The sequence below is a fragment of the Sciurus vulgaris genome, assembly GCF_902686455.1.
Source record: "Sciurus vulgaris genome assembly, chromosome: 14".
Lineage (NCBI taxonomy): Eukaryota > Metazoa > Chordata > Mammalia > Rodentia > Sciuridae > Sciurus > Sciurus vulgaris.
In genome coordinates, this window is record NC_136475.1 from 6,193,155 (window position 1) to 6,214,160 (window position 21,006).

Here is a 21,006-nt window from a genome sequence, read left to right on the forward strand (position 1 = left end):
GCCCCGGAGACAGCGAGTGGGAAGGAGGAGAGAGGAGAATGCTGGGTACACGGAAACCCCTCCCTCCATGCCGACTCCCACCCGGAAGGAAGACACAGGCACCAATCTGGGCCCTCAGCTCCAAAGAGGATTCCTGGATGGGAGAAGACCCCCTCCTAGGAGTGTGGAGATCAGTAGGTCCACATGCCTCCTTCACAGGTGGAGAAGGTGAGGCCCAGAGAGGGGAAGTGACTTGCCCAAGGCTGCACAGGAGGTGTGGCAGGTCTAAGGTCAGATCCATGGTGTGCTGTCTCCCAGCTCAGTACCCTGTCTTCACCTGGTGTGGCAGGTGAGGCCAGACCCCACTGGTCTTCCAGAGAAGCCTAAGAGAGGATGAGGGGAGCAGAGGAGAAGTCTGGCAGAAGGAAGCTGTTCCCAGGGCCCCGTGAGCCTCCTCACTTCACAAGATGGCCCCACCCAGACAGCACCTGCCCCAGAGGGGCTGAGGCAGGGAGGGCGGCTGCCAGGGGAGGTAGGCCCCAGCTCCCCATGCAGTTCCCAGGCTGCCTCCAGGTCCCGGAGCGCACCTGCCCCAGGACACAAACTGCCCGCCCAGGGCCCACCTGCCCAGGGCTCCTCAGACCTCACTGCTCTCTAAGAATGGAGGATCAGGAAGTTCAGCCTCCTCTACCACCTGGGGCCTTCTTATCTCTGAAGTGAGGCCTGGGTGACATCGGGTCCCCTGCCATTGTCATAGGAGCCTGATCCACTGAGGACGGACAGGGGCAGTGGAAGATGGTGCTACAAGTAACAGAACCTGAAATCCCCCAAGCTGCCCCTCTGTTAGGGGCAGGGGTCGCTGGCTGGCCTCTGGGAGCCTCAGTGTGGGAGCAGCCTCGGCCTGGCCTGGAACCAGGCGTGGAGGAGCTGTCTGTTCTTCAGATGTATCTAGACACAGCCCGGGGGGTGAGATGGAGACTTTGTGGACTAATTACCATCGTGTCCAGCTGTCATCAGGGCACTGATAAAACTTCCCATGACTCTGAAGGCCACGCTGGTGCTGGTGCTCAGCAGAATGCCTCAGATAACCAAAGCACCCTGCATCGTAAGAGCGCTCTGGGCCTGGCGGCCCCTGGGGCAGCCCTGGGACTCACCTGGCCCTCCTGAGTGGCAGGCGCCGAGGCCCAGCAGGAGGGGTGTGGCTTGTAGGAAGGCACAGGGAATGGAGGCGTGGCGTGCCCACTGGTCGAGGTGGCGCTGTCCCCCATGTCTGGCTCCCTCCCCAGCTGCCAGGACCCTGTGCCTCCTGGCAGCAGAGGCTCTGGGGTCTGCGGGCTGTCAGGCCTGGTCCTCACATCCGCACAGGAGTCGGGGAGCCCCCAGGAAAAGCATTCCCCGGAGGTGCCGGCGTCAGAGCAGGGGCTCTCCAGGAACAGGGGGTTGTCGAAGAACACACTCTGCTCCTCGGCGCCCCACTCCGGGGAGGAGTCTGCTGCTCCCTCCCTGGGCCAGGCCCGGTTCTCCCCCTCGGGCCCGCTGCTGTCTTCCCCGGAGTCCTCCTCCACTGCCCGGCTGGGACATAGGCCCCCGTGGCCAGGGAGGCCTGGCGAGGACGAGGGGAGGCAGCTCCTCAGCCCGGCCCGGAGCCCCTCCGCCTTCTCCAGCTCCTCTTCCAGGTCCAGGACGCACATCTGGGCCTGCAGGATGCCAGCCCAGAACACCACCTGCGCCGATGAGCTCTGGTTCTGTCGCGGGCTCCCCCTGGGACAGCTGCCCGCGTGCGCGGGCTCCACGCCAGAGACCCCGGCAGGAGCGTCAGGCCCGGTGGACTCAGGAGAGCCCATGGCCCAGGCGTGTCCCCTGCATGGTTCAGGAGGGCCTGGCTGGCCACGCGTCTCCCTCTGGCGCGCTCCTGGGGGCTGCAGGCTGTCTCCCAGACAGAGGCCGAGCAACCCCACGGGCGGCGGGTGGTCTGGGAGTCCGCTGTCACCCATCACGCACGGAGCTCAGGCCACGTGGGCACCTCCAGGAGAGTCGAGGTTCACCATCCCCTCGTGCGGAACAGGGGCTGTGCCGGCCACGGGGGCCGCCGGGGTCCACCTCTGCCCTGGAAATGCCCAAAGGAGCCCATGTGAGAGGAGCACCAGGTCCCGAGCACCTGCGTGACTGAGGTGCAGGGAGGGAACACGGCCCTGAGCCTGCCAGAGACAGTCCTGCAAATGTTCTCTGATGTGCTGTCTCCAGTGGGCACCGGGCAGCACCTGACCCATGTGGGTCAGCCAAGGACAAACTGGCTGGGGGCACTGTGACAGCAGCGCCAGTCGGAAGAAAGTGCAAACCGAGTGCGCAGGAGACACGGAGGCCGGGGAAGGGAGTGGCCTGGCAGGAGAGCGGGCACCGCCAGAGGCCCCAGCCAGCCTGACCCTGACTGCCCAGGGGCCTGTCCTTGGGGCTGCACCATGCCCAAGACTGCCCCCAGGGCTGCGCCCAGGGTCTCCGTTCCTTGCGTTCTGTGAACAGCTGTGTGGTGGTGGCAGCAGGAGCCAGGAGCTCCCCACTACGCGCTGCCCGTGCTCCTGGAGGGAGAGGTCCTTCTGCTCACAGGGCTGGCCACCTGTGGCCTGGGGAGGAGATGCTGGCCTTCTGGGAGGGGAGGTTGGGGAAGAATCCTGGCCATGTCCGCCGGGAGCTATGTCCACCCACTCAGGGCGCGTCCTTCCTTACCAGATGCAGCCACCCACTTTCACTGGCATACCCCAGGAGCACACGTTCACGTGTGCGCCACACTTACAGCCAGGAGTGCGTCAGATACCCAGGAAGACAGCCCCTTCCACCTGTCCAGTTAGCCAAGCCCATCCCCAGCTTCCGCGCACCGACCGGACGCCTGGAAGGCCAGCAGGCACCTGCTGTGCCCTGTTTCACAGGTGAGGGAACCCGAGGCTGGCTCAATGTCCCAGCTGAGAATGGAGGCTGGGGCTGACCACCCGCCCTCCAGTCCATGGCTCCCCGGGCCCTCCCCTGCTGCAGGAGCCTACTTCTAACACAGCGTGGGTACTGCCAGATAGCCTCCCCAGCCCAGCCTCCCATAGCACCATGGGAGGCCGTAAGAGGGTAGGGCCAGACCTGGTGAGTGGGCCCTCAACAAACCAGGGGTGACTTCTCTGTGCCTGGGGAGTAGACAGCAAGGGCCTGGCCTCTCAGTCCCCTCCCTGCTGATTAGAGCTGAGTGATGGGCCAGGAAGCACCTCAGCTTTGTGGGGCCGACTTGGAGAGGAGCTGGGGGAGTCAGCCTTCAGCCTAGGCCACCACACCACTGGCCACCAAGAAATGCAAACCCTCAGACCTCGCATACGAAGGTCAGGCAGGGCCCACCTACAGTTAAGGCCACCTGAGCCAGGGGCGGTGGCACAGGCCTAAAATCCCAGCGCCTATGGAGGCTGAGGCAGGAGGATCTCAAGTACGAGGTCAGCCTCGGTAACTCAGTGAGACCCTGTCTTAAAATAAAATTTAAGGAAGGCTTGGAGGGTAGCTCAGTGCATGAGGCCCTGGCTCAATCCCCAGTACTAGGAAAAAAAGAAAGCAAGCCTAGCCTCAGAGAAATGAGGTAGTATTTACAAGCATGTCAGTTTCTTAATCATCTTCCAAGTATTCTAAAACTTCCTCAAAGACAGAGTCCCTGCTGGGTATCTGTCCACCTCTGTTCCAGCCTGGTACCTCGCTTTGAGCAGAACACAAATCTGGGCTTGCTGAGGTTTCAGCACTGAGAAAGGCCCTGGTCAGCGGGGTGTCCTTTCATCAGCTGCCAGCGCTCCTCCCTCCCGGCTCTCCAGACTCCACAGGCCCCGGCATCTCCGTTCTGACCAACTGGAAAGGCAGGGCCCATTCTCATGCTGCTCTCACATCCGATGCTCTGAACCAGACTGAAGGACGCGGGCCTTGCCTGCCACTCTTCTGTTCAGCTAGGCCTCCACCCACTCACCATCGCCCTGTCCCTGCCCCACAACCGCCCCAGGTCTGAGGGGTGTTCCTGCAGCCTTCCTCCACCCGCCCCCAAGAGCAGCCCGTTCTCCACCTCACTGCTCTCGGGTAAGAGGCTGGGGCAGTCCTAACTCCAATGGGAAGGGTCATGTGGGCCTTGGGCCCTGCCAGGGTTCGGATCTGCAATGTCCCCAAAGTCCCCAGCTTGGTGTTACTGGGAGATGGTAGAAATTTTAAGAAGTGGGGTCAGCAGGAGGTCGTTGGGTGACTAGGGGTGGGGTTGTTGATCCCCAGCCAGGACAGTAACAGTGTAGACCCCATGTGCTCCTGCATGAGGCGCTGCCCTACCCCAGGCCCAAAGCACAGGCGCCGATCATTCACGGACTGAACTGCGAGCCAAGTTAAAGCTTTTCTCTTCTCAAGTTGATTGTTCTGGGCATTCGCTCCAGTGATGGAAAGTGACCAGCATGGACCCCCAGGCACCCCTGGGGCACAAACCTCCCTCCCCAGGCCTGCTGGGGGATAGTGACCATGTGACAGCCAGTCAGAGGAGAAATAGTGGCCTGCTGTCCTCCCTTCGGGCTGAAAGCCCCTCGGGTACAGGACAGGACCTGGAGCTGAGGGCAGGAAGGTCCTGGACTTGGAGAACCCAGCCCCACCGCCTCCGGGCCAACCCCAGGCTGCCTCCCATCCCCCCTCCTGGCTGAGACCCGCGGATCTGTGTCCCGGGCTCTCCACACACCATCCCTGCCCTCCCTCCTCCCACCGTCCTCTCCAGCCCTGAGTGTGTGCCAGGCTCCTGTCTCCGGGGGCATCACGGCACTGACAGCGACTCGCTGCAGAGCACGGTTTCATGAGTCAGTGACGGGACTGGGGACAGGGGCAGGGCAGGCAGACAGGCTCCCTGGATTTCTACAAGGCCAGTGAGCCCCGCTCGGCTCCTTTGGCGAACGTGCACATAGGCAAACGGTGTGGGAACGAGGGGCGCTCAGGACCGCGTCAGTGGCCATGAGGACATTGGTGAGTGGTGGACTTGCCTTCCTCAGAGAAACCGGTTTTCAGAGAGGGAAGTAAATCAGAGAAGCATGAGTACTTCTCAGAGACCAAAGAGAACAGAGATCTCTGGGGCCTGGAGAGTCTGAAGAGCCGGTAGAGGAAGGGGGCTGGGAAAGGAGGGGACCCCCCGACGGGAAGGAGTGGCAGGTGAGAGGAAGATGGCGGACGGCGTGTCTGGGGGAAGGCAGGGCTGGACTGAGACCAGGGCTGGCCTCCCCGTCGGGCTCCTCGGGCCACCAAGGCAGGTCTTGTCTCCCAGCTCCCTGCCGTCTCAGCCCATGTGGTTGTCTGTCACCCCAACTCCCACCCACAAAGCTCCGGGGACCCACCTTCACCCTGTGGGTCAGTGGATCTGAAAGTTATGGGCGAATGCGGACCTGGGAAGTTCAGGTCCACCCATGAGAGTGCTGGGGTTCCACGGTCCACTGGGAGCGGGTCCTCCTTCCACAGAGACCACCCCACCTGGGCAGCACACCCTCAAGGTTGGGTTGCCAAGGGGTAGCCATATCAGGATGCCCAACGTCGGGAAAAACCTGTGCTAACAATTTACTCACCATCAGAAATTCAGAGTAACGGGTAACCCAGCCCCGCAGGGAAGGTACAAATAACGTCATGAAGCCCCTGCCATGTGCGGCTTTGCAGCCGCCTCACCTCCTAACCACCCCACGATGAGACACGCAGGGACATCCCTCCCTAATGAAGAAGCTAAGGCTCAGAGAGGTTCTGAAATTTGCCCCAGGTAACTCAGCCGGTAAGCAGGGGAGCAGAGGTCTGAACCCAGGTCCACAGCTCTCCTAACCAGCACCCTCTCCCCACCCACAAATTGACCCCCTTAGATGCTCATGAGGTTCGTGAAGGGAAAAGGGCTTCCTCCTCCTTCTCTTTTTAAATTTGTCCCTCCGTTCCGGAGGGTGGGATCACCTCTGATGGCACTGAGGTGCCCCACTGGTCACCTGGGAGAGGATGGAGATCAGCCTTTGCTTCCTGGAGGTGGAACGGCCCCTCTTCGGCAGAGACAGGCCAGGAACCCACGGCTTACACCTGTGTCTAGGATTTTCTTATTTGACATGTTTTTCCCAGGTCCAGGGTTTAGTAAAAACCTCTTTTGAGATTTCCTGTGTCCAGTAGCTAACAAAGCGGGCAGGCAGGGTTCAGCAATAGAAGAATCTGGCACCTGCCTTGTCTGGTGGGTTCTGTCTTCTCACATAAAGTGGCCCTTTGCTTTGCTAAGCACTGAGATGGCGCAAGAGGTTCCAGGATACATTCTGGGAGGTGTGGCCTGGCTCTGCAGAATCCAGGACAGAGACCTGGTGCAGTGGGCAGCGGGCAGCCAGGGGGCTAAGGTGGAGAAGAGGGGACAGCCCCGCTCTTGAGCTCACAGAGGACCCTCCAGGGGAATCGCCCTGGGAGGAGGGTGTTTCTCCTGAAAAGACGGCAGGGCCAAGGGAAGGGATGCCAGGGACCAGAGACAGAGTCCCTCCACTCCCACCCAGGGCTGGGACACAGTGTCCTTTTGATCTTATAGGACAGGAGGGAGCCCAGGGAACGCTGGATGGTACTTCTTATCAATGGTTCTGTTCTTCACCCTTGGCTTGGGGGATAAGTCTAGGGCTCTGGCTGAAGAATGGGGAGGCCCAGGGCAGGGTGCAGCTCCATGGTGGAGCACCTGCCTAGCACCTAGCATGCCCAGGCCCTGGGGACCGTCCCCTGCACACAAAATAGAAAGGAATGGGAAGGCCAGGCACAGGCAGGCAGACAGCCTCCCCCACTTGGACCCTGGCCCACCTGCTGTCCCTTGCCCACCTGGGGGTCATGGCGCCCGGAGGCTCACAGTGAGACTCAGCTGAGCTCCACGCCACCTGCCCAGCCAGGTGACTGAGAGGCAAACGTCACCTGGTTCCTTAGCTGTAAAGTAAGGGAATAGGAGAGAGTGCAGCACCCTGCAGCTCTGCTACCTGTGGGAAGGCCTCCCAGTGAGGACGCCAGGCCTGGCCCCTCGGAGGAACCCGGGTCCTGCTCTGCTGAACCCCGAAGCCAGAATGCCCCAGACAGCAACCCGCTCCTGGACGGCCTCAGCCTGTCCCACAGTCTGCCTTCCGCCTCCGGGAGGAGGAGCCGCTTCCTCCACCAGGAATGCGTCTGCCTCTCTCTCCTCTAAGCTTCCCGACCCAGCCAGCCATCTTCCTTCCTCCCACCCGGAAGTGTTCTCAGGCCCGTCCAGGGCTTGGGAGGTGGGCGGCCCTGTCCTGGGCAGCCCTGTCCTGCGCAGCCTGCTGGAATCGGAGAAGGCGCCTCTGCTGCAGTCCCTGCTCTGGAACAGGACAGAGCCCCTGCCTGCTGGGGCCTGAGAGCTGATCTGGGAGGCCCCACGTCCTGCCTGTGAAAGGATCCTTCATGTGACTGTGCAGAGAGGGCGGAGGACAGAGATGGGCACCTGGGCGGAAGCAGCGGGAGGGGAGGGAGCAAAACAGGTGGGGGAGGGGGGCGGTGAACCAGAGCCCCAGGACACCCAGCCTGTCCCCGCGCCAGAACTCTGGTGCTCCCGACGCTGGGTGGCCTCTCAGCCACAGGAGGGGCCGTGAGCAGCCCCGGAGGCTGGGGGACGGGCCCAGTGGGGCCCAGTCTTTCAAGCCTGGCTGAGGCCCCACTCTCCTGAGGGGGACTTATGGTCAGCTGAGGACAGGTCGTCTTCCCAGCCTCCCAGCAGTGGGACTTCAGCCTCTGGAGTAAGGGGGCAGAGGCTGGGGCCTTCCCTCCATGAGATTCCATTGACCTTCAGGGTCACAAGTGGCCATAGACTGTCTTGGAGGGGACACTGAGAGCGTTCTCTTACACATCAGGACAGTGGCCTAAAACAGAGAAACCAGGCAGAGCGCTCCGCCCTACCCTGAGCCTCTGGGTGGGGCCCAAACACAAGGTGAAGTGTCCCCTAATGTCGGAGCTGCATCTCCAGCCCTACAGCATCTCCAGCCCTACAGTGACCACACCCAGAGCCGCCCCAGGCCCAAGCCCAGGCTTCCCTCCCTGGGCGTCTACGGTCAGGGCTTGCTTGGGGCCTCAGCCACAGAAGTCCCTGGGCCTTTGGGAAGGCTCCCTCAGCCCCTGTGCTCCTCACCACTGCACACCTCTGGGGGCTCAGGGAAGGGCCATAGTGGGTGGTGAGCGGGGGGATGGCAAGGAGGGAGGGGCGGGAGGTCCAGGCGCAGGCCAGGTGCACGCAGTGTGTGCACACAGTGGGCCCAGGCCCTGGCCTCCATCCTGCCCACCTGTCCCCAGCCCCCATCACAAGGGCCCCACATTCCAGCCCCCCATCCCTCTCAGCTCCTCCCCAGATAGGTCCCCAGCTCACCTCCAAAGGCCCAGCAGTGGGGAGCTGTCCTGGGAACACTTCCTGTCCAACAGCCGTCTGCCCCACAGATGTGGCGGCTGGCACTTCCGACTTCCGCTCTCCTCATCGCGGTGACACACACCCCTCCTGCTCCCCAGGGCTCCCCCGGGCTCCGCACCTCACACTTCCTGCCACAGGCCAGGCCTCGGCGCCCAGCAGCAGTGCCTGGGCCTCACCCTCCACCCGCTCACTGGAGGCCCTTCCCGTCATGGAAGGCCTGGAGAGGGAAGGTACGAGTCCCTCCCCCTCCTCCCCACAGGTCGGTCTGGCTCCCCAACCCCAGCTCAGCCACCTGCAGGGCACCAGTGGAGACAGGAAGGTCCCAAGCCAGGCAATTCTCTTTTCAGTTTTTAACATGGCATTTCAATGTTTGCATGGCTAAGTAGCTCAAATCACTGGTGAAGATGACACCTGACACAACTGCCTTCTAGTTACAAAGTGTCCCCAACTGCTCCTCCAGGGGTTCTCCCACCTGCTTATGAAACTTTACTCCAAAACAGATCTGAGAGGTTAAGCCACCACCCAGGGCTGCACAGCTGGGGAGTCACAGAGCCGGGTTTGAACTCAGAGCCTCTGAGCACAGAAGCCAACCCCTGTCCCTTCCTTTCCCTGCAGATTCTTGACACAAAGGCTGAGGGGGAGCCACGGCCACGGTCCCATTCTCTTCTTCCGCTACTCTGTCCACTTCTCCAGCTTCAGCCCCCACTAACCCCTCTGGTCCAGAGACCCCACCGCACCCTCAGCTCTAGACCTCAGAGTCCACCTGGCTGCCCAGGAGCCTCTTCCTCCAGCAGGTCCACAGGGTGCTGCCTGCAGCCCCAGGCCACCTCGTCTACTGCTGAGAGGGCCCTGTTCTGGCCATGCCCCTCCTTGAGGCTCGAGGGCATCCGGAGGCACATGCCCCTGGAGCCACGCGCCCGTTCCTCCACCACTGTCTGCAGCCCTGACCGGGATGAAGGAGGCCAGCAGGGGCCAGCGGGACAGGACTTGAGGCCATGGCCAGGTCTCCACCCTGGTGAACTTGCAATAGGAGGCAGGGAGGGGGGAAGAGGCGGAGGTGGGGCCGCAGGAGAGGCCACAATCGCAGGAGGCCCAGGTTCTAGCTGAGGCCTGGCCTCTGGGCTGCTGTGAAGTGAGGCGGAGATCAGGTGGCACAGGACGGGCCTCCCCTCCAGGACAGGTCTTCAGGCCTCACCCTGGCTCCGAGACCCTGGGGCAGGCCTGTCTCACAAGCCCCTCAAGCTCCGTGACGCAGGCCTGGCTGCAGCTCCTCACAGCCAGGCCTGGTCACAGCGCCTCCGTGCAGCCCTCCTCTCGGGCCCAGGCCTGTGCCTGCCCTGAGCACCCCTTTGTTAGGAGCCGCTCATCAGCGGGGAATGAAAGCCTGGGAGTCTGTCCTCAGGAGGCTTCCAGCCCGGTGACAGTAAGTGAGCGGCTGAGGTGAAGGGCGATGGTGGCTGGGGACAATGACAGAGGTCGGGCAGGCTGTCCAGCAGGAGGGGAAGCCAAGGGGGCGGAGGGAGCTGCAGGTCTCGCTCTTGCCTGGGATGGGAAAGGTCCCCACACGTTCAGAGAACAGAAAGCAGGCCCAGTGGGAGAAGAGGGGTCTGGGTCCACAGGGCCAGCGCCCGCCACACCCCACCAGCTCTACAAAGTGAGCCCAGGCACCGCCCAGGTGGGCAGATGCCAGGGCAGGAGGCAGCCGTGTGTCTGTGGATCCGTTTCTAAGAGCATCTGCCTGCGGTGTGGAGGACGGCTGGCCGGTAAGAGCAAGGAGACCATCTCGCCAGCGGAGGGGGGACTGCCCAGCGGGGCCAGCGGAGGAGGACAGGCCTGAGACTCGGGATGCACACGCAGGACCGCTGTGCAGACTTCCTGCTCAGAGGGAGGCATCAAGGCAACTCCCAGGATCCAGCTGAGCCGCCCCATGTGTTAACGGTGACATTCGCAGAAATAGGAAGAATGGGGGAGGGAGGCCCAGGGCTGGCCCGGCGACCTACTGGCTTTGAGCTAGTTGACATCTTCAAGGCGGAACCGGAAATCACACCTGGAGCTAACAGAGTGTGCGTGACCAGCAGAAAGGTCATCGCAGCCTGGGGTGGCAGAGCCCACCAGGGAGGAGGGGACCGTGAGGACGTGAGCGAGGGAGCGCATGTCGCTGGGACTCTGCCACAGGGGAGCTGCTGCAGGAAGGGGCTGGCTTCGTGGAAAGCTACTGCACAGCAGAGGGACGAGAGGCGGACCTGAAGGATTGGGAGGGGTCACACCAGGCTGGAGGGGCCACAGGGCAGGAGCCGGCTGGCCATGAGCGGAGGACAGGCCGCTCCTCGCCCAGGCTGCGCCCCTCAGGTCCAGCCGCCCCGGCCATCCACAGCACCTCAAAGCTGGGCAGGGTCACCAGGCAGGATCCACGCCCTGACCCACGCCCACTGGGTCCTGGGTCCACGGCTCCCCTTGACCATGCATCTCAAGGGTGAGGACTGGGCTGGCCTGGCACCAGAGGGCCTGCCCAACCCATGTCCGATGAGCCACCTGGAGATAGACCACGAGCAACAGAACTGCCTGCCCTTGCCCTCCAGGCCGCAGTCGGCGTGCCCAGTGCGCGGGCGGTGGACTGAGGCTGCTGCTCACTCCAGACTCCGGGTGACCCTGCAGCACCCAGGCTCCCTCCTGTCTGACAGGTCTCCACCTCCTTCCCAGGACCGCAGCAAGCAGCACGTGGCAGAGGATCCCCGGGGGGGACCAGCAGGGCACGAGCGCCGGGCACGAGCGGGCAGCTTTGGTGCCGGGCCCTCCAGCCCAGCTCCCGGGCTCTCTCCTCAGCACTCCTGGACCTCCCACCAGGACCAGAGGACACATGGCCCCCTGCCCGGCCACACAGACGGTGCCTGCAGCCCTGGTGAGCCACTTCCTGTTTGCCTACAGAGGAAGCTGCTCAGCAAGGTGGTGACAAGGTGGCTTCTCACCCACTGAGCCAGGAGGGGGAGCAGCTGACTTCTGAGAGGAGCCCTGGGGACTTCAGCACAGTTGGCCCCTCTGGGAGGCAGAGGGGAAAGAGCAGGGGCAGCAGAGGAAGGGGAACGGGCCCTAGACTTACACAGGGCCCTGCCTGCTGACCCTCACCAGGCCCTCTGCAGCACCCTGACCAGGCTCTCGGGGTGCATGGGGGAGGGGCGTCTGAACCCACACTACAGACAGATGAGGAGACTGAGGGTCACAGCAGTCACACAAGCTCACACAGGTAGCAGGTGGAAAAGCTGGAATTTGAACCTAGGAACCTGACCCCAGTGAGGACACCGTCTGCTCTTCCTGTTACCACCCACATGCTACAGATGAGTAAACCAAGGCAGCCCTTCTCTCCAAGTCAGCAGAGCTGCTACGGTGCTGTAAGCCTGAAGCTGCTTCCTCTCAACTCAGCAGCTGACTACAGCTCTCAAGCTGATGGAGCTTAAATACTGACCTTCCAGGGGTACCAGCCACCTGGCAGGGGAGGAGGAGGAGGCCTGAAGCAATTCAGAGGGTTCCGGAACCCCTGAACTTGATGCGGCCAAAGTTCTTTCCCTTGGGGAAACCTGGGTGTAAGGCGACCAGGGCTCCTTCTCCAGCTCTCCGGCCTCTGCAAGCCCAGGCCCCCAGCTAGGGCAGCCGGACACCCGCCTCCCTGCGTGTCCCTCTGCTGAGTTAGATGTTTACCCCCCAGGGACCTCTGATGGTGGACTCCCAGGAGCCACGGCAGGGAGCCAGGGGTAGGCCTGAGGGGACAAAGCCACCCTCTGGAGGAGAGGTCTCTTAGAGGCAGGACAGGGAGGAAGGGGAACAGTCCAGGGGCAAATCATTGCCCACCTCCAACACGCAGGAGCACACAGGCTGGAGAAGGGCAGGAAGCACCAGCCCCCATCGCTGCACCTGGCTACCCAACCCTAACTAGGAGTCTGTCTCCACCCTGCCACGCAAGCAGAAGAGCTGTGTCTGCAGGCAGGTGCCCGGGGCACAGCACCTGGACAGCCCTGGGCTCACTGCCAGCATGGAGGTCTGCTCTCCGGCCTCCCCTCTGGGCCTCGCCTCTGGGCCTCTCCCAGCTCAATGAGTTTTAAAGATGGGGACTCGCCCTGCGGCCACTACTTGTGGGTCCACCCCTCTCACATGGGCAGTGGGCTGGGCTCAAGGTATTCACCCTCCACCAGAAGTCACCCACAAAACAGCTCCTGAAGTGCATGTGCGCATGTTTACACTCAGGCCTTTGATATCCAAAACCAGGAATCAGATAAATGGTTGGGGGTGGGGTGGTCACAAGGCCGAGTGCAGACCCAGGCCCCCTCTAGAATCTTGTTTTTGAAGAGTATTTAGTGAGGTGGAAAGATGCTTATAGCATATTAAGTAAGACAACTATTTGGCTATTCACTTTCCTCTATTTTTTCAAAGCTTGTTTATTTAGGCAATAAAAGAGGAAAACAGCCAATTGATAATCTGCAAGGTGACCGAATAGGAAGTTTTAATTTCTTTATGCTTGTCTGAAATTTACCTAATTTTAAAAAATCATTATGTGTTTATCTTCAGCGAAATAATAAAGGTATTAGCCAATTAAATTAATTTAATTAACTAGTGATTGGATTCCTCCGTCCACACGAAGGCTGGCAGATCCTTTCACAGTCTCTGTCCCCTGGTTGCTGGTGGAGCCTGAGAATTACAGAGACAGGCAACTGGGGTCTGGAGGGTGTGCACAGGTGGGGTTGGTTTGTTTTTGTGGCTCTAGGGGTTGAACCCAGAGGTGCTGACCACTGAGCCACATCCCCCATCCTTTTGATTTTATTTTGAGACAGGTCTCACTAAGTTGCCCGGGATGGCCTTGAACTCGCAATCCTCCTGCTCAGCCTCCGGAGTAGCTGGGCTTACGGGCGTGGGCCAGCAGGGCTTGCTCCACTTGACCTCACCTGCCACCCGCTCAGGCGGCTGCCAACGTGACCTCTCTGATGTTGGTGTGGGAACTGGCTTGGAAGCGGAATTAGGATAAAAACTATTTAAAGGTGAGGACCTTGAGATTTGCCAGCTGCAGAAAGGAGCTTCCCGGAGTTTTTCTTACATGACTCCAAGCACAACCTCTGGAGGACGGGCTGCCGCGAGTTCCTTCCTCAAGGAGCCTATTCCCAGAAGGGAGGGCAGAAGTAAAGCCCACCCGTATCCCTTCCCGGGAGGGCTTTGGAGCCCCGCACAAACATTACCAACGACGCGCTCTCGTCTGTTCTCCTGAAAACACATCCGTTTTTCCTACAGAAACCTGTCTTCCCACAGAAGGCTCTGGCTGCCCCGGCTGAGGTGTCTGCCAGTTTCATTCACAGGTCCCGCTACTAAGTCTAAGAGGGTAGAGGAAAGGGTTCCTCCCACCCTGTCTGGGAGCTCTCCTCAGAAGGAACGCTCTGAGCTTATCTAACATGGACTGGACAAAATGCAAGAGGGACAGCAAACCTCCCAATCCACAGATGCATGGTAAGCAGACGACGCCCACTGGATGCGAATTCAGAGGAAAATATTTAATCATACGAAGGAGAAAAGCTCTAGTCTCCAGTATCATGAGCAGGACGGGTAAATGTGCAACGCCTGGTACAGCGGGATCTGACATCTCCATCACTGGGAGACGCAATGGAAGTGTCCCCTATGAAGGTCTCAGCCCTGACAGGCCGTCCGACACGGGGCAGGAGCCCAGTGTGCCTGAGGGGCAGGCGGAGTTTTCAAATGGAACAGGTGGGCTTGGACGAGGCCGAGCAGGCAGGATCCGAGCAGGGCGACTCCTGGGTCACGCATTCTCCTGGGGTGCCCCTGCTCAAGCTGGCCCCCAGCAACGAAGCCCCGGGTTCTCCAGAGCCCTCTCCACGGTCACCCTTGGGGGACAAAGGGGCAGCCCAGCTGGGCAGCTCTCAGCAGGGACAGTGCTGGAGCCTCTGAGCTCCTGCCCAGGGGCCTGAGCCTGCACACCTGAGCTTCCCGAGGCTGCCTGCATCCTCTGCCTCTGCACGTCCCCAGGGCGTACCCCAGGCTGCCTCTGGCCTCCTGGAAGGCCGATGGCTCCTTGGGCCTCGTAGTTTGTAACCCCACAACTCTGCCCAAGACTCAGAATGCTAGCGAACTGGTTCCGGGAGGGTGCTTGGAGTGCTCGGGTCTCCTGGGCTGTCCGCCTGTCCGCCCACTCCTCTCTGCCGGGGCCGGCTCCCTCTGGCCCTTCGCACTCTTCCAGGTGACTGCACTCCCACGTGTCCACCTCCCCAGCTCACTGAAGAGCCACAAACCGCTCTCCAGGCCGGAGAATCTCCGGCAGGACTCAGGCCTCGCCGCCTGTGCAAGGGTCCTGGGCGCCCCCAGCCCGCCCCAGGCTGGCCCCTCCAGGCCCTCACATCTTCGCCTTTCCTGAGGGCAGAGCCTCTGCAGCCTCCCGGCAGGCCTGCCCCCACCCTGGCACAGCCTCTGACCTGGAGGACTGCGGGGACAGCCCTGGGGTTCATGTCCGGTTCACCCCAATTCCCCACTGCAGGGAGATGGCTCCTGCCGAAAATCCTATGGCTAGAGACCCTCCACCCCATGCCACTTCAATGCCACCCCACGCCCCTCTGAGACCCTCTGAGACCCTCTGAGACCCTCTGAGATCACCCACCTCCTTCCCCAGGACGACCCTCGCCCCCCCACCCTGAGCCTCAGCAGTCCATGGCCCGTCCCTTAAGTCCCAGCATGTGTCCTCACGCCGTCCATCCAACCCTCTCCACCACTCAAGGCTCCCGGAACACCACTTCTCCAAACAAACTTTCTAGAACAATCCAACGAGAGCCGGCTGTTGCCCTAATTCCATGAGCTCCAGTTGCAGCACAGTCTGACCATCAGAAGCCACAAGCGCAGTAGACACCTCACAGTCGAATACGTCTTTTTAAAAGCACTGTCTTGAGCCGGGCGTGGTGGCCCATACCCATAATCCCAGCAGCTTGGGAGGCTGAGGCAGGAGGATCATGAGTTCAAAGTCAGCCTCAGCAACTTAATGAGGCCCTGTCTCTAAATAAAATATAAAAAGGGCTGGGGATGGTGCTCAGTGGTTAAGTGCCCCTGGGTTCAATCCCCAGTTCCAAAGATGAAAACCATTGACTTAAAAAGTAGGAAAAAGTGTTGCTCTGTGGCACAATGCAACTCGTGTAAGTTTAAAATGCATGCAACTAATTAGAACAAATAAAAAATACATGCATATAAATCAACACCATATATTCTTCTAAAATGTGACCAGTTCCAAGGATAGACCAATCAGAAAAAAACAGAATTCATGGGTAGGAGAGTCGGGGGTGCGACGTGAGGACTTTGTGAGGACCAGGGACCTGGGAGGAAAGACCTCTTATATTCAATAATCAATAATGGAGACTAAAGTCTGATTTAACATGTAGGCCAAGTGCTACAGTCGCCCAGGTCCCCTGTGTTAAAGGCTTAGTCCACCATCCATGGTGCAATTGGGAGGTGGCGTGGCCTCTAAGAAGGAGGAGGCCTTGTGGGAGGATTTAGGTCACAGGTGTACCTAAAGAAGATAATGGCACCTCAGCCCCTTTCTCTCTCTCTCACTTCCCCACCATGAGCTGTGCAGCTTTGCTCAACCACTTAGTCCTGCTATAATGTGCGGCCTCACCACAGGCCCAAAACAACAGAGCCAACTGACCTGGGACAGAGACCTCCAAAACTGTGAGCCAGAATAAACCTTTCTTCCTTACAAGTTGGTTGTCTAAGGTATTTTGTTACAGTAACAGAAAACTAACATAACAAGGATATGAACAGTACACAGAAAGACAAATAGCTTAAAACTTATGTAAGACTCGCTAGAAAGAAATGCCCATTAAAACTACAATGTGGTAACATTTCTTATCCGTCACACTGGCAAGACAAGAAGGTTGCTGATACAGTGAGTTGGTGGTACTATGGGGAATCAGCACTCTCACAAGTACAGAGTCGTGCATCTTTGGAAATCAGCCACAATCTAGAACACACATAACTTGCATTTATGTATAAATCACATTTATGAACAGCCACATTATGGAACAGCCACAGAAGTGAGAGAGGTTAGGTACAAGCAGGCTTAATGCATTTTGTCTATCATAGCAAACAAATAAAAATAGGGGAAAAAACTGTAAATCCACGTGACTGGCTCCATAAACATGGTACATCCCTTCAATGAGATATTCTACCCTTCCTGAAAAAGGATGGAATCCATCTGCATGTTTTGAAGATGGATTGTTAAGAATGATTTAGTTACTTGAGTATTAAGTCCTGCTATTTATGCACCAGGACATAGCTCTTGGACTTCCCTACCTCCAGAACTAAGAGGAGCTAAGAGAACATTTAGTCTTTATAAATTTCCCACTCTCAGGTATTTTGTTATAGCAACAGAAAACAGACTAAGACATCAACTGCCTCCAGAACACTGCTCCCCGCCCTTAGCTAACTGCAATGGTGTGTGTCCCTGATCCAGGTGTCCCAGGGTAGACTGGGGGAGAAAGAGTGGTGGGAACAGGGCTGACATCTAAGGCAGGCATGAGATGATAGCTGAGGGTTGCAACAGCCACAGGGAAACTGAGCCCTGGGTGCCAGGCTGGGCCCAGCCTGGGGCAGAACTGAACAGAACCTACCACTGACTCGGTGTGCACTGTGTACCCATGTCCTAGCCCGGGCCTGCGACCAGCCATCATAGGAATAAGCCACGAGGTCACAACTACTTTATAAAGGGATCTGCTGAATTTGTCAAACTCTGTACCTCTCTAAAAGCTGGGCCAGCAGAAGGAACTGCCCTTGCTAGAAGCTCTCCAGGGAGACTCTTGCGCAGCCCAAGGTTGGCTCTCTGACGTTAAAACAGCATGGTAGCCAAGAGCCTGGCTCAAAAGCTGTGCCATCCAATGGTGAGTTTGGATTCTTCACTTACCTGCCCTGCAGGCTTGGGCACTTCTCAGCATCCCTGGGCCCCTTTTCTCATCTGTGAAATGGGAGAGCAGGAGAATATACCTCACAGACCTGCTGGGAGAATTATTTGCTTTCCTGCATGTATGGTGTTTAAAGGGGGGTCTGGCAGTCACCATATGCTCTCCAGCCAGAATTTTTGCTAGGAGTGGGATAAAATCTCCTAATGAGATCACATAACTAGCTTTAAGACAAAAGGCAAGGTTATTAGAATTGTTCCAGAAGACAATCTCCAATTCCCAGGGTCTTTACTGGTCCCCAAACCTTGGGCTCTGCCTCCTACTGTGGTTCTATGTGAACCCAGGAGGCATGCTGTCCACCTCTGGTGGCACCTGTGCTGCCTGGTGTGAACTAGCAGGCTGGACTGGAGGTCTGCAAGGAGACTGTGACTCTGCACAGCCCCCGGGGGCACCGTCTGCTTTGTGCAGGAGCTAAGCTGGCTTCTGCCTCCTTCCGGAGCTCTCAGATCCTGCTGGCCTCCCAGAGCCCAGGGCCTTCACCCCGTCCTCCAGACATCCAGATGGCTCAGGCCTCCCTGTTCCCTCCAGGTGCAATCTCTTCCCCCAGAGTCACATGGCTGCGTCCTGCCCTCATTCAGGTCTCTGCTCAAGTTCCACCTCCTCTGCTCAGCCTGGGCTGACCACCCCCTTGACCACAGCAGCCCGGAACCCTCAAACCCTTATGCTGCTTTGCTCTTCTCATACCATTCATCTGATCCAGCATGAAAACCGTTGGTTTTTTTGTCCATTTTTTCCCCAAAAGAAAATAAGGTCCCAGGGGCCAGGGCGGCGGGGGTCGGGTTTTGTTCACTAACGTACGTTTAAAACCTGGGCGAGCTCCTGGTACATACAGGCCAGCAATAAACACGTTGAGTGAATGAGGAAATGAGTGACCGAAGGAGCCTGCAGAGCCGTCCCGAGGACGCCCAGACCTCCGCCCCCCCTGCAGCCTTCCAAGCAGACACACTCTCAGGACTTCCAGAGGGCTCTCGCCACTTGCCCACTGCTGTCTGATCCCCTATGGCAGCCTCCAAGTCCCCACAGAGGACACGTGTCCTGTGCCTTCAGATCTGTAGGGCCTGAGAATGGGCCCACTTCCCCAGCTCATCCAGAAGGGCCGCTGGCTGCCCTTCCTCGCTCTGTGTTTCACTGCCTTGTTTGTTTTCCTATTGCTGTTGCAGCATTTATCACTCTCTGAAATAATGTGGTTATCTGCTCGCTTGCTCCTTTCTCTCTCCTGTACCCTCCTTCCAGTGACAGCGCTCCCCAGCACCTACGTGCCTGGGGCCTGCAGCTGCCAGTGGAGGAGATGAACAAGGAATGATGCAGACTCTCCACCAGGAGGACATGCCACGTGGGCACGGCAGAGTGAATCACGGCGCTGAGCTATCCACACTTGACCTCCCGTGTTTCTCAAGTAGACGGGTTCACAGACATCCAATTAATGGCTAATTACATTCAATCAGCTCTGGGCCTGGGGAGGAGCAGGCTAATGAGATTCAAGGGCAGGTGGAGCCTGGACTTGTCCAGGACTTCACTCCTGACCTGGAACGGCAGGCCGCGGACACTGGGATCAGGTGCGCACATTGGCCAGGCAGCAAAATCCACCTTGTGCCCTGGGAAAAGCCCAGCGAAGAACTCACATCCCTGCTTCCACCATCCTCCTACCGAAAGGCCAGCGAGCATTAGTTCTAGGACCAGAAAGGGATCCCAGAGGGGATGGGAGCTTATCAGCCAAGCTGACACTGGTTACCTTCCCCGGTCTCTGATGCCTTCTGGCCAGACATACCAAGTGAGGCAGGGACAAGGGGACTGCCAGGGCACCCAGGGCGTGGGGAGAGCACCCAGCTCACCCCGCGCACAGCCCTGCAACTCCCACCCAGCAGCACCAGCCTGGTCCTGGCACAGGGACCGCTGTGGAGATTAGGCGCAAAGCCCTCTGGGGCGCTGGCTGGGATACTGAGCTCTGAAGGCCCCCTGCTCCCCAGCGGGGCTTGGAGCTCCCGAGCCAGGCCCAGACGACTCTCCCAGGGTGCAGAGCAAGCCTTCCTTGTATCCCAGTACTCGCCATCCTGGTAGGCGCCGGCTTCTCACGGGCCCCTGCGCTCTTGACCCTCCTGCAGCCTCTTTCCAGCTCCAGGCCCCTGGTTCGGCACGGCAGGTGCTCCCCGTGCAAGGCACTGTCACTGTGGAGGGCGGAGGGGACACCCGATCGGCGGCCAGCCCTCCCCACGTGCCCTTACCCCTGTCCCGCCGGGCTCCTGCTCCCGCCTCCCGCCGGCCGGGCGCACCATGGCTCTGCGCCCAGGCGCGGGCGGACCCGGAGCGCTGCGGGCTGCTGTGCGGCGGGGCCGGTGCGCTCGGGCGCTGGCGGCAGGGACGCGCTTCCGGGAGGCCGGGCGATCCGGGCGGCGGCGCCCGGCGAAGCCGTCGGACTGGTCTGGGCAGCAGCGCGGGGCCGGGCCGGCCAGGCAGGGCAGGGCCTCCCGCAGCGCCTGCCCGCGGCCTGCCCTGCGCCGCTGCCCCGCGAGCTGCTGGCACTCCTGGGCGCTCTCTGCTTTGTTTTTCCAGCACATACACCGGAAACTGAGGCCAGACCCAGATACGTGCGGGCCTGGGCCAGGGCGATAACTGAGAGTTCCTACAAATCCATTATCTGCTACTGATTTGGAACACACACACACACAAAGAAATTTGGGTTCGCAGTCTCAGCCTGTAACTGTTGACACAAGGCCAACTTTTCCTAATTGGCTTGGGAATTGGCGGCATGCTGGCACATTGTTGGGACTTGAAAGTTGAACATATTCTTGCAAACATATCCTCAGACAGATCGACCATGGCGAGGACTTATTTTACAATATCCCACTTGATGGCACTGTTGGCTTCTATTTCTGCTACTACCAAAGGCGCCGTGTGAGAATCTGAGTTAAGTGATTGCATATTTTCTGTGTACCTAGTGATACTTCAGCTCCCCTGCAAATTTGCAACCCGGAAAAGCCCACCTTTTATTTGGAGGCTGCCTAACACGGAGCTGACCAGAGCCTGGATAGGCAACAATAGCCCCAGGACATCTAGTGTTCACTGAGGGCCAAGCGCTAGGTCGTAAGCACTCTGTCTTAACAGGTTTAATCCTCCCAGCAACACCGTGAGGTGGGATGCTTTTCACATAATGAGGAAACCGAGGTGTCAGAGGGTGAGTCAGCGTCACACCGTGAGACCCTGGGACCGAGAGGAGACACTCTGCATCACAGCATGACGCCTGCCTTGTTGAAGATGGGGCCCTGAAGCCAGGCACCTGGTCCTGGGCAGATATTCACTGTGCACCTGCTACACACAGGCCAGGCATTAGAAAGAGGCTGAAGGAAACGCTCCGAAGGCTGCAGGGGTAAGATGCAGACTTGCTGGGGTGGGCAGCCAGGAAACTCCCTAGGACGGAGCCCTGGAAAGGAGGGAGCCAGAGGGGGAGGCCAACACATGCACCCAGACTCTTTTCAAATCCACAGCAGGCCCTGAATGAACAGGCATGAGGCAGGAATCCAAATAACTCTGAGGAAACAGCCTCGGGCAGGGCCGGCAGCAGTTAGCTGCCTGCCCCCAGGAGATGGACTTCACGGCTGGCCCTTCTAGAGGGGTTTCCAC

At 59.4% G+C, this 21,006-nt stretch overlaps 1 protein-coding gene across 2 annotated transcripts in view; it reads right to left on the reverse strand.

The window, feature by feature from the left end:
• The window catches only part of PSD4 (pleckstrin and Sec7 domain containing 4), a 30,574-nt gene extending 10,810 nt beyond the window's left edge, over positions 1–19,764 (reverse strand). The window contains exons 1-3 of one of the 2 annotated variants that reach the window (XM_079111294.1): positions 19,611–19,764; positions 1,134–2,086; positions 237–362 (exon numbers count right to left, since the gene is read on the reverse strand). In XM_079111294.1, the coding sequence (XP_078967420.1) occupies positions 237–362; positions 1,134–1,973 (966 nt within the window). In that variant the 5' untranslated portion in view covers positions 1,974–2,086; positions 19,611–19,764. Of the gene's footprint in view, positions 1–236; positions 363–1,133; positions 2,087–8,362; positions 8,578–19,610 lie in introns of those variants that run through there. The other variant, XM_079111295.1, reaches the window with a different exon arrangement.
• Between the last annotated feature and the right edge of the window lie 1,242 nt (positions 19,765–21,006).